Genomic DNA, 14055 nt, shown 5'->3' on the forward strand with positions numbered 1-14055 from the left:
ATTATATATTATATATATTTTATTATTATATATATATATATATATATTTAAACAAAAAATAATTGAAAAATAAAAGTATCACAGAATCGTGTGTGTTTATGCTCACAAACATAATTTTCATTCTCTCGCGGAACTAAAAAGGGAATGGACGAGGACTTCGAAAAGAGGGGGTGCAGAAGCAAAGATAGAAGAAAAAATTAAAAAAAAAATAAAAATAAAAAAAGAAAGAAGATACGAAGGGAGTCCATTCGTTCGTTAGCCGTAGGGCGAAGGTTGGAATCCAGGCGTTTCACAGCAGGGTGCCGTTTCTCCTTACGTACTGCAGGACTCGTATCCTCTCTTCCTCTCTCTCTCTCTCTCTCTTTTTATTTTTTATTTTTATTTTTTTTTTTCTTCTCCTATCCGTCTTTCTAACTGTCCACCTCCCCTTCCCCCTCCCACCAGCACCTCAAACCTCCTTCCAACTAACTTGTACCCCCACTCGTTCGAGTGCATGTGCATGCATCTCTTCCCTTTCCTTCAATTCCACCACTTCTTCTTACCCTTTTTTTTCTTTCTTTTTTTTTTTCTCTGGAACACCCTTTTGTTTTCTACTTCTTCGTAAAAGTTGTTCTTGTTTTTACAATGTCGTTTGAATTATTTTTTTTTATTTGGATATGACGTTCGAATTGTTAGATTTGATTAGGTGTAGAATATTTTTACACAATGATATAAATATATATTCGTAATATTTGAAATTGTTGTAAATGATTTGTAAAATTTATTCGATGATTCGTAATATAGTTAAGTATCTTTGGTAGATTTTTTATTTTATATATATGAGAGACACACACACACACAGAGTCACGAATTATAAATAATTTCGAAATATATTCGATACACTTTCTGATTATTTTATAACAAAATGAAAAATCATCTTTCAAAATACATTGAAACGTGCGCAATATAATTTACAAACATTGTCAAAGTAATTTTATTTTTTCAATCATGAATTATATTACGAATAACGTAAAAATATATAATAATAAAAGAAAAGTAAGGGAATAATATAAAATAGTAACAAAATTCAACTCGTATATAATTTCGCATTGGTTACGTGATGTTTTTTCTTTCTTTTTTTTGTTTTTTTTTTTTTCTTTTTTTTTGTTGTTAGAAAGTTTTCCCTATCATCATTTTTCATTTTGATCTCATTATCATTTCTATCAGAAGAAATTTCAAATCAAAATCGTTTATATTATTACGATTGGCCAATAATATACTATTACTAATACTATTCTCGATAGAGTTTTCATAGATCAATTGGTAGAAAATCGTGACGAACCCTTTTATTAATTTCCGAAGATGTTTTCTCCAGTTGTGTTGCATGTGACTGTTATATCGTTGCATTTTACCTTTAACGGTTATTGCAAGTGAAAGTAGAAACGTTGAGATCGCGAACAGATTCGTGGCAAACGGTATATAAGAAGAAGAACAAGAAGAATAATAATGATAATAATATTTAAAAAAAAAACAAACAAATAAGAAAGAGAAGAAAAAATATAAGAGAAGGAGGAAGTGATAATAGAATGTTTGTATCCTTCTGGTAATTGCAACAAAAAAATGTAAACCGATTTTTAATTCTATGGTTATTATAAAGTTATTAATTAAAACAAAAAAACCCTTAATATTAAAAAATCAATTTTTCGTGCTTCCTTTAGAATAAATTCATCGGAATAATACAAATAGATATAAAAAAAAAAAGTAATAACAAATTGCAATTCTCGAGTTTTTCCATTTGAGAATAAATATATTATTTAAAATTGCATAACTTTAAACAACGTTTATTTAACCACAGTCAATCTTTCTAATTGTGCATATAAAATGAGATAACTAAGAGAGAATCGAATTAATTTGCACATTTCTTATTTATCTTTCCCCTACGTTTCCTCACTTTACCCCCCCACCCTCTTCTCTCTCTCATTCTCATACTCTCTTTCTCTTTTTCTCGTTATAAGATCGTTAAGAAATATTATTTATTGGATCGTAACGCAGTTTATGGTAACAAGTCTAATTATTTTGAGTGAAAGTTACCAATCGTATTGATTACTTTTACAATATATCACATGAACATTCACGGAATCCATGGGATAAAAATTAAATACATATTATATAATACAAAACTTTAGAAAAATAATTGTTGAATATATTTTCTAATTTTTCTATTTCTTCTTTTCCTAGTTCGTTTTGTTTCTTTTTTTTTTTTTACAAACAACGAAACCAATGGGTTGTTACACACACACCACCATCATTACCACCAGCAACGAACGAACGAACGGTCTCGTTGACTCTTTTCCATGGGGGTTATTTGTCGTCGTACAATATTTGCACACACACACACACACACACACACACACTCGAAGGAGACATCTCTCATTCGTTTGAGTCAGCCAGGTGTCGTTTCTCTTGTTTGCAATAAGGCACTTTCGTTTAAATGTCGCGTACAAAGTATGACTAGGCAATTTTTATGTGTTTCCACGTACAATGATTTATTTTTTCTTATTTAATTAAACGTTCCTTAATTATTATTAATACTCTATATTAATTAAATAAAATTATTAATCCGATCATGGTGTTAAATAATAATATTATTGTTAAATATAATACAATATATTTTCAATAAAGCTTTGCATATGATTCCCTAAGTATAATATAATAAATATTCGATCACAAACGAAATATTAAAAAATCATATATCTTTTCCATTTAAATGTATAATTAATTTTACGTATCTATACTAACTTTTTGGTACACCCGATATAACAAACAAAAAATATTAACCCTTCCAATACACCCCTAACGTATCATCAGATAAATATCAAATATATCCAGCACTCGTAAACACAAGTTATTAGATAGGTGCCGGATATATCCGGCACTTGTAACATAACGTCGTTAAAAATATATTAAAAGTATATTAATAACATTTTATATATGTATATTTTTAGTTATAACATATATATATATATAAAAATTTTTATATATGTAAATTTTTAGTTAATAATTTAGAAATATTTGTATATTTTCAGCTGTTCAAAGGGGTCGCGTGCCAGCGTCGCAACCAACGTTGCCAGGATTACCAGGACAATTCTCAATGACGAATGGTGATGCGATATCGTGCGCGGGTATAAACGGGTCCTACCTATCGTCGTACATAGGCATGTTATTACGTGCCGAACCGTATCCGACAACAACGAGATACGGGCCGTGTGGTCAAGCAAGCAGTAACATCATGGGAATCGATAGTATATGCGAATTGGCTGCCAGGCTTTTATTTTCTGCAGTAGAATGGGCAAGGAATATACCATTTTTCCCAGAACTTCAGGTGACCGATCAGGTTGCATTGTTGAGGCTAGTATGGAGCGAGCTTTTTGTACTTAATGCAAGCCAATGTTCGATGCCGCTTAGCGTGGCGCCACTTTTAGCAGCGGCGGGTTTACACGCGTCCCCCATGGCGGCAGATCGCGTGGTAGCATTCATGGATCACATTAGAATCTTTCAAGAACAAGTTGAAAAACTAAAGGCCCTACACGTTGACACAGCCGAATACAGTTGCCTCAAGGCTATCGTTCTTTTCACGACAGGTAAGAAAATATATATACTCTTTTGATTTTATCTTTTATGTTATTATTATAATATGTATATTTTATGTAATATATATATATATATATCTTGTCTTTAATTTTATAATACGCAGTGACGGTGGTATCTGATAATAATATCTTTTTTTTATACTCTAAAACTGAATATAACAACATTTAAATATCTGATTACTTCAATTAACCAATTAAATATTTTCAATTATCGTAAGACATTTTTCTAAAATTCAAATATCAATAAATATATATACTATCTGCCCCTATTTTTTATATGGGCAAGTTTTATGAATCGTAGGATGAGAAAGAATTGATTTTTGGATATTCGATAATATATTGGGTATTAAATTTATCATATAAATGACGGTATATAGACGATATTCTATTATCGAAGTAAAATAAGAGGCAAACTTTAGGTGAATCCTCCTCAGACTTCCTATCTGACATTCTCGAAAAGCACGTTTAGAAATCCCGTTCGCGGAAGGTCGGTTGTTGGTATGCGAACGTTATCTCGATGGGGTTTGCTAACTCCGAAGGTAGTCTGGATAGAGAGTAGAAGGTTAGACAGCATTCGATATCGACTGGGGGCTTGGTAATACTACACACGATGTAACAGTAGATACCCAATTGTTCCTATTTCTCATCTCCAGGTCAAACGCCATCTTTTTATTCTTGCAACAATTCTACAAAATTAATAACACGAAATGTTTAATCAAAAAACAAACGATCGTATCATTTTATTATTACTTTCTAACAATTTTAAAAAATTATTACACTGTTTCGAAAGATCTAGGAATTTTGTTATCGGATAAAAAGAATCCCTAGATTTCAGAATTTTTCGAATCAATCGAACAAATTATCATAGTAACATTATTTTTTATTATTTAACATTACAATAAAATTGATCAATATATTATACAATAATTTGAAAAAATATTATAAGATTACTGACAAAATCAACGAATCATTTTTATGAATTTACATATTTATTTTCAACGAAATAAATTCATAATCATTTTATTAAATACATCCTAAACATTTATCTCTTTGATGCAAACTATCTAAAAAGGTTTATATTATTTAAAAAAATATATATATATTTAATTTTTATTAGATAAGATATATATAGATTAAAATGATCAGTACATGGTAGATGACCTACCTAAAAAAAAGTATTATTTTTTCTATTCAACCGATCGATCGAGGTATAAAACCGGAAGAAGTTCGATGCTAGGATGTCTCTCAACGTCTAGCTCGTCTAATCGACGCATAGATAAGATCACGGTAACTGTCATCCAACTTGAACCAACTAACGGAGTGGTGTAGGTACGATCGTCATCGAACAGAAACGTGCGAGACAATACGTTTCTCATCGTTCCTATCTCTAACAATTCTCTCTCTCTCTCTCTCTCTCTCAGTTTGTATTTCTGTTTCTCTCTTCAATCTGTAGAATCTATCTCGGTTCAGCTATAGAGAGATGGTCAACTCTACTATGATTCTATCCCTTTCTGATTTTCTCTCTCTCTCTTTCTCTCTCTCTTTCTCTCACATTCTGTTCGTTTTCGATGACAAGCACAGGGTTTGTTCAAAGAGTCCGAGTATACTCGCTAACTATCTCTTAACCCATCTTTCTCTTCCCTAGCTAAACGAGTTAACCATCCAAACCCACCACCATCACCGATATCATACCTTTTGTCTTCTATATAATCGAAAAATTTAATAACAATTCTTTTTTTTTTTTGTTTTTACAATTTTTACATTAACATTGTTAATATGCCAATATAGAAGTATACAAATATATCGATTAAAAATATATATGAATTGATTATAATATGATATGTTAACTAAAAGTATTATTTTTTTATTGATATATATATTAATTTATTATTTATATTATATAATAAAAATCTCTAGAAAATATTTTAAGTACATCTATAAATATGCATACACTTGTGCATAATAATTTATATAAATATTTTAACAATTAATATTCTATTACGAAAATGTTCTTAATCTTGAAAAGTTTTTAAAATTGATATTAAAAATATGAATAAATAAATTAAAAAATTGACAAGACAACAACCATAAGTATATTATACCTAAATAGTAAAACAATAAGCGTGTTAAATTTGGCACTAATCAATCCAACGTAGATGGCGCGTTTTATCTAGGGATATATTATATCTAGTGATTTAATAAGCATATGCTAGTGTATTTCAATGCACTACGTAAAATGTGATTCCCCTTTTGAGGTTATATTCACAAAAATCATTTGTAAAATGCTCAACAACCATCGATGTTTTATTTACAATTCCACAGAAGCTCTCTTTCTAACAAATAACAAAATATTAATATTTATTATTTAACACCAACAAATATGTTTATATATATATCTGGTTTCTCGTGGGTCAGAGAGAAAGATATGATAGGTTGGATGAAGAAAAAATTTTTTGGTGGTAAGGTAGAAGGAAGGAAAAAGAACAAAATGTAAATAAAAAAAACGGAAAGAGAGAGAAAGAGAGAGAGAGAGAGGGAAAAAGGGCTCCGTACTAAACCTCTTACGTCTGCCCATAGATAGAAGATGGGAGGCTATTTATTTCTGTGCTATATGGGCACGCTTAGTTCGTTTTAGCTTATGCTAATGCCCCGATTCCCTGCGATCCACCTTCCGCCTTTTTTTCTACCAATCTTTTTTTCTTTTTTTTTTCAACCCTCTTCTTATTCTTCTTCTTCTTCTTCTTCTCCTTTCTTTCTTTCTTTCTTTCTTTCTTCTATGCAACTCGCCAATTCTTTCTACCTTTCTCTTTTTGTTTTTATTGTTTTTCTTCATTCTTTTTCGAGACCCGATTCTTTTTACGGAACGACGAAAGGTCTTCCGTTTTTTCGTATCCCACCAACTAGTTCTTAAACATTCCTCCGGTGATCTCTCCAAACTTTCCATTTCTACAACCCCCAAAACATTTTTTTCAATCCTTTTTCATTTTCTTCTTTGTATATCCAATTTGCCAGAAAATTTCGGATAGATTTTCAATAAAGTGTTGAAGTGTTAACTCATTTAAATCAAATTTAAGTAGAAACTATCATACTCGGTATACCAAGTATTTAAAAAGCAACAAACTACCTGATTAAAAAGCCCCCAAAACAGAAGCTGAAGTACAAACAATACGGGACCTATTTCATTTGTCCTACTGAAGATACCAAACAGAAACCTTCCTGTTCACTTCAACGAGTATTGCAAAAGTATCAGATTACCTGATTAACCAACCCCTTCTTCCTGATAATATTTTAATCGACACGAACTTTCCAGACAAATTTACATTTCAATAATTCAATTCTTGATTAAACCGAACGCGAACAAAAAACCCAAAAACTAATTGCATTCATTATAATAATCACTTTTAATCGTGATCAGGTAAATCTTTTATCATGTTTTAACCGAAAAGATAATTCGTTCTTTCGAAATAAAATGAAACGATCACGAGTAAGAGTGAAGAAAATTTCTGAACGCGCGTATGACGAGAAATAAAAATAAAAATAATAGAAAAAGATTGTGATAGATTGAGAGTGAGAAGGAGAGAAAATCTCACGGATGCCTGAGGGCTCATATTCTTAATTAGATCGTTAATACCTGGTGCCATCCATAGAACGCGAACTGAAGAGTTGTTGGGAGTAAAAGAAAAAGAAAGATAGAAAATGAAACACAAAATGAGAGAGAGAGAGAGAGAGAAAACGATGTTGGGTGCTCGCCGGTTGTTGGGGCAAGGCAAAAGGGAATTGCATTGCATGCCACATAATCGTGGGAGTGTTTCCCATCAAGATACACGTAGGTACCGCACTCTCCGTAATACCCTCTCGCATAAATATATCTGCACGATGCATTTACATGCCTATACGGGGTGATGCAAAATAATCCTAACACACGATATCCTCACTTTCACCCTGTTCATTTTCATTTCAATTCTATTTTCAATCTCTATATTATTATATTTTTCGCGTTAACACGAATTAAAAAAAAAGAAAACTATAATGGAAATAATAGGATCAACGAATTTTCTAAAATTCAACTTAAGTTAATCTAATTGATATACATTTTCGTCATTTATACAAATAACAGGTTCAAACAAATCTGTTTGAATTGATTATAAAATGGGAATAATATTAAATTAAACTAAACATATTATTATTGTAAAATATCGATGAATATTCAATTTACTTGAGTTACCCTGAAAAGGGATATATTTTGTTTGTAATTTTTCGAAATAATTAATCGTTTCTCTGACTTTACACAACGTTTTTGGTAACTTTTTCTAGGGTAATTTTAGAGAACAAATTCATTTAAATGATTAAAGATTTGATTCTAGTAATATATGTTAGAATAGAATTTTATTCCTTGGGTCACCGAGTGTACATACAACTAGCATGAACAGGAGAAAGCTGAAGCACCTTGGAACAGCCGATCTAGCGAACGCTAAACGTACTTTATGCACCGTGCCCTCGTTCCACCATTTTATCCGAACAATTAGACACGTGATCCGTAGTTACGAGCCAGATGGAAAAAGTCCCTATGCTATCCTCCAACAACAGATAAGAAACGCCCACACTTTTCTCTTCCAACGTTAAGATGAAAATGAGAGAACGAGGAGTTAGGTGATTGAAGAAATGATTGAAAAGCCTTTACCTTTATCGAATGTTCAATGAAAGAAAAACAAAAAAAAATCAATATTCAAACGAGTCGTTTAACGTATGAATATAATCGATGTTCTTTTCTTTAATGTCATCCAACATCTATTATTTGAATCATTTTAAAATGCGTTCTCGTGCATTAGATGAAAAGATTCAAATTAGATGAATTGTATTTATGATTCTAATCTCATCACATAGATGATTCTTAAAGCGTTATGCAATTTTTCTATTTTTTTAACGATTTAATATTCACAATACAATTGATTTTTTATTTAATCGAATGAAATATAAGGGGTTGATCATATTATTATTATTATTATTATTGTTAGACGTTTCTCGTAGAATTTTATTTCTAGACATTTTATTTATGATTAAAAAATATATATATATATTTCGTTTCATTGATAAAATATAATTAACAAATTTTTCTTTCACGATATAATATATAACGTGCTTAAAACCATGGATTATTTTGATTGGCTGTGAAACACCGAAGAGAGGAATAATAATATTATAAATTCGTACATACACATTGAAATATACGTATTGATCTCTGGGCTGCAAAATGATACACTTCGTTCAACCTATACAAAATAAATAGAAAGAGAGAGAGAGAGAGAGGGAAACATAGTCGGATGAAAAATGAAATCAGGCGAGAAATGCGATAACGTAGAAATTTAGTATGCGTGTATACATTCGTGTGAATAAAAATCGAGAAAAAGAAAAACCGGTTGCGAACCACTGGACCGCAAGAGAGAGAAAGAGAGAAAAAAAAAAGAGAGAGAGAGAGAGAGAACCTTTCGAGTATCGAAGTGCTTCGGTATGTTTAATAAAATATTGCCACATCATTAATGTAGACACCGCTCGTGCCCGTACTCGTGCCGGGGCCTGTACCGGGGCCTGTACCAGGGCCCGTGACGGTGCCTGGGACCGTACCAGAGCCTTTACCACGGCCCGTGCCCGTGCTAGGGCCTTTACCAGGGCCCGTGTCCGTTCCAGGGCCTGTACCAAGGCCTGTACCGGTTCCGGGGCCTGTACCAGGGCCCGTGCACGCGAACACCGTAAATGCCTTATTCTTTCATTACATTTTATTTGATTTTTTTTTGTCTTCTTTCTATTTTCTTAAATGCCGCCAATGACTCGGCAATACTGGAACAGTGTACCCTTCTTCTATTCGAACATAGGCTTGTCGTTTATCTATAACTGTATGTGTGTGTGTACGTGTCGTGTATAGGAAGTCTACTTGGTAAGCACCCACCCGTTCAATGATCTAACCATCCTGTCAAGTCACTTGACGAGAACTGTCAATAGTAATTACACGTTAATTTCATCTCACGAATATCTCGATTCATCATCCGCGGAATGATTTTCTTCGATCGTTTCTCAGATAAGTAACATTGTTGATTATTTCAAGTATCTTTGGAATGTATATTTTTATTAATGAATTATTATATTTTATATAGAAGTGAGAGAGAGAGAGAAAGAAATAGATGTTCAATTACTTTACATATTGTTTTTCTTTTTCTTTTTCTTTCATTTAAAATAATAAAACTTGTCAAATAATTAATTTCTATTATAAATGAAATTTTCATACAATTTCTTATTTATTATATTGAAAATTATTTATATAATAACAATATTTATATAATAATAATGATTATAAAATATTACCTGTGCGCAATATTGATTGCAGTATTGTAAATATACGCACACATCAAAATATAATAAATATAAAATTATTGCTAATAATTTCTTATTCTTCTTGGTTTTTTTTTATTTTTCTTTTTTTTTGGAGGTTAATAATAAATCAGATATGAGTTACGACAAAATGTCACGATAAATTATGACAATTTGATAGATTCAAAAAATAATCACAAATAAACATATACACACACACAAAGAAAGAGAGAGAAATAGAGGATAGGTGAAGTATACAACACACAATAAAAGCTTTAATCATTGAAGTTAGGTATGGACAAGCCGTCATAGTTGTTATGCTCGTGTAAAATCGTAGTAACTCGGGACGAGCATATGGGGAGTGTAACTGAGAAACTGATATAACTTAGGATCATACCTCCGATGATATTCGCATTTACGAATAACTTGCCAGTTACACTCACTCCTAGTATATATATATATGTATTATATATATATATGTATGTATGTGAGCTTACAGGTTGGCACGTATTATTGACGCGTTTATCGCCGCCATTATTATCGTCGTTTCTCGGCCCTGTACTCACCTGTTAACCTCGGACAATTTATCGACGTTGTGGAACAATCCTCCTCCTCCTATTCCACCTCTACCCCTTCCTCTACAAACACCACCACCACCATCATCATCACCACACCATCACAAAATCACCATAACACTCCTCCTATCTCACTGAAAACGAGAACTAGGAGTGAGAGAAACATCGGTTTGACTGTGATGAGGGAAACTGACGACGACCACACTACCAAGATTGAGATACAGATAGGATAGATAAATACAGTGACACTATGAGTGAGTGTGTAAGTGAATGAGTGAGTGAGTAAGAGAGCTGAGGAGAGGGAAATCCCATGAGGATGTCACCCATGATAGGCTTTCTCAGTCATGGTCCTCCTCACGTCATGGACTAATCAGCGTCTATCATGAACAAAATCCAATCGAATAAAATCAATCGAAAACCTTTTTTTTTTTTTTTTTGTTTTTTCTAAAACGTTAGTGTCAATCATTCCTTCTACGTCATCCAATCTTATTTCTCTCTCTCTCTCTCTATCGTATATATTTAATATAATTTACTTGATTGAAGATATTCGATTGGGAATTCAATTCAATGGAATTCTATTGGGAAAAGAAAATATTGTCTATTTATTTCATTGTGATTTGGAGAACTGATATATATGGTTTGTTTTTTCTATTTCTATTTCTTTTCTTCATTTTTATATTATATTTGGTTTCCTCGATCGTTCAATTGAATTGAAATGTTTTGAATCTCAGAAGAAGATTGAAAAGTTTTGAGTCTGAACTCAAAAGAAAGTTGAAAAGTTTTGAGTCTCATAAGAAGGTTGAAAAGTTTTGAGTCTCAGAAGAAGGTTGAAAAGTTTTGAGCCTAACGAGAAGGTTGAAAAGTTTTGAGTCTAACGAGAAGGTTGAAAAGTTTTGAACCTAACAAGAAGGATTGAAAGTGTTTTGAGTTTTCAACGAACAGGGTTGACAAGTTTTGAACCTAACAAGAAGGATTGAAATTGTTTTGAGTTTACCAGAGAAAAAGGATTGAAAATGTTTTGAGCTTTCTACGAACAGGATTGAATAATTTTAACTCTGTCCTATAGTAATATAAAATCTATATAATTAAGAATATTAACGAGTGTGACAAAATAAAGAAGATAATAAAGAAAAGCACGTGTGTTTTTCGTACGAAGAAACCATGTGTTGGGAAAATAAAAAAATAAAAAAGATGTGACGTAGGGAAACTTAATTAGAAATAAAAAAGAAGAAATAGAAGAAAAAAAAGATTCTCTCTCTCACACACACACACACACATACACTTTTATCCTTGGTGGACAGAAAGAAGTGAGAGAAAAAAAAAAGAAGGAGGGATGATATAAAACAATAGTAAAATGAATGTCGACGCCAATGCAACGGCGTTTTCCAGAAGGGGTGGCCGCAACAGAACAACCGCGAGAACAAACGAGAGATAGAGAGAAAGAGACGAAAAAAAAAAAATATATAGAAAGAGATGGAAGAAAGGTTGGTGAAGAGGAATACCAACCGAGCTTTTGGGATGCTGTTAGAAACGAGTGAGAGAGAAATAATGTGAGAAAGAGAGAGAGAGAGAGCTTGATGTAGAATGCTAGTGTGAGTTACACGGTAAAATAGAAAGAGAGAAGAAGGGTTCGAAAAGGTGGAAGGAAGGGGAAAAGGGAAGGGGAAGTGTGTTATCTGTGAACCGAACCCGAGAGTACGCGACCCTCTCTCTCTCTCTCTCTCTCTCTCTCTATTTCCACCCTCTTTCACCCCTATACGTTTCTGTATCTCGCATTGTTGTTAGTTGGTGCTGCTAGCTCGGGGTCGCATCTCTACCCCCAACCCCCAACCCCTAACCCCAACCTCCAACCCTTGACTTTTAAGCGTTACCCATTTTCATTTGATTATCTGTTCTCTTCATCCGCGTTCCGGCACTCGAATCATTTGCCGAACCTCATCCTCCTATCCCCCTACTCCCCCCACCACCCCAACCCTCACCCTGTATATTTATTTTTCTCTCTTAATTTCATTCAACGCGATCTTTAAATCAAATCGAATTTTCTTTCATTTTTCTTTGTGTCTTGTATTTTTTTTTTTTTTTTTACACTTTTGTTTTTTTTTCTTTCTTTCCTGGTGCCCCGGAAATCGAAAGCTTTCAAGCGACGTTTTCGTTTTTTATTTTTTTTATTTTTTGTTTTTTTTTTCGATGGTTTCTCACACTCTCTTTTTTGTTTCTGTTTCTCTTTCTCTTTGGAAAGAACGTAGTATATCCCTCCCTATGCGTGTATCTCGGTTTCATTTTCGTTTTCTCTTTCAACGTTTCACACTTTAGACTAGGGTATCCTCAGTTCCCTGGACAACTATTCAAAAATAGAATAGTGTGAAAGCTTTAAAGTATTTTACGAAATACGAATAATAATTGTTTAAATGTAAGTTAAATCGTTATAGTATAATAATTATCAGTTTTTAATTCTATTTATATAAATACTTTAGAGATTATATATTATTTTAATTATTCTTATTTTATAATCTTTTATATATCTCTCCCAAATGTTTCAATAAATATTATATAAATTTTAAAAATAATTCAAGTTAATAATTCATTTGTACGATTTAACATTAGCAAATAAAATGTTCAAATTAATATGTACGATTTTGTATTATTAAAATTCATTAACGTGATAAAATGATCTATCCAATGATCAAATTACTTTTGTAAAAAAAATTATAACAATGACGAATATAAATATTTAAATATTGACATTACAATTATTTTCATTAATAAAATAATAAATATTTTAAATACTGCAAATACTTTAAATAATAAAATCAAAAATATTCAATCAAAATTGTAACAAAAGAGAACAAATACGAATAATAATAATAACAATTCGAGAAGAATTAAAAAATAATACAAATACAAAAAATAAATCTTATAATAATTATTACTAATTAAATATTTGAATATACAATATAATAAAATCTAAAACACACACACACACACATCAGTCGATCTTATTTTGTCCTTTAAGAGAATTTCTGATTAACGTATGCGAGGGTTGAAATAAAAGGAAAAAAGAAAATAAGAGAAAGAGGGTTGGTGGTGTGGGTGGGGGTGGGGGGGGGGTTAAAGGGAAAAGGGAAGCAAGCGTGTCTGCATGCATATTCCTTATCAGCATATCGCAGGGCCAAAGGGTTGCCCTGGTATTAGAGTAAGCCACGGTATTAACCCCATAGTTTAATATATAAACAAGGATGGTGCTTGGGTCGAGGGTAGCACACGAAAGTATACTACTGTGTGAAGAGGAGGGGGTTGGTGACGTTAGAGAGGGTGTATATAAACGAAAACACGTGACCATCGGACAATGCGTAGCTTTATCGACATATCCTGGTCAAAACCCCATGCAAGAATACTGTGCTTTCTACATATGGAAAATCATAATATACAATCATTAACATTTATATTTATTTTTCATAATGTTATTACTATTTTTTTTTTTTAAATAA

At 32.0% G+C, this 14055-nt stretch overlaps 1 protein-coding gene across 2 annotated transcripts in view; it reads left to right on the forward strand.

Annotated features, from left to right (window-relative positions):
• LOC106784442 (COUP transcription factor 2) overlaps positions 1-14055 on the forward strand; it is a 155657-nt gene that overhangs the window by 69143 nt on the left and 72459 nt on the right. Inside the window, exon 3 of one of the 2 annotated variants that reach the window (XM_014743979.1) lies at positions 3066-3620. In XM_014743979.1, coding sequence (XP_014599465.1) covers positions 3066-3620 — 555 coding nt within the window. Of the gene's footprint in view, positions 1-3065; positions 3647-14055 lie in introns of those variants that run through there. The other variant, XM_014743980.1, reaches the window with a different exon arrangement.

This window comes from Polistes canadensis, unplaced genomic scaffold (genome assembly GCF_001313835.1).
Source record: "Polistes canadensis isolate GaletaPanama2010 unplaced genomic scaffold, ASM131383v1 scaffold_35, whole genome shotgun sequence".
NCBI classification, from domain to species: domain Eukaryota; kingdom Metazoa; phylum Arthropoda; class Insecta; order Hymenoptera; family Vespidae; genus Polistes; species Polistes canadensis.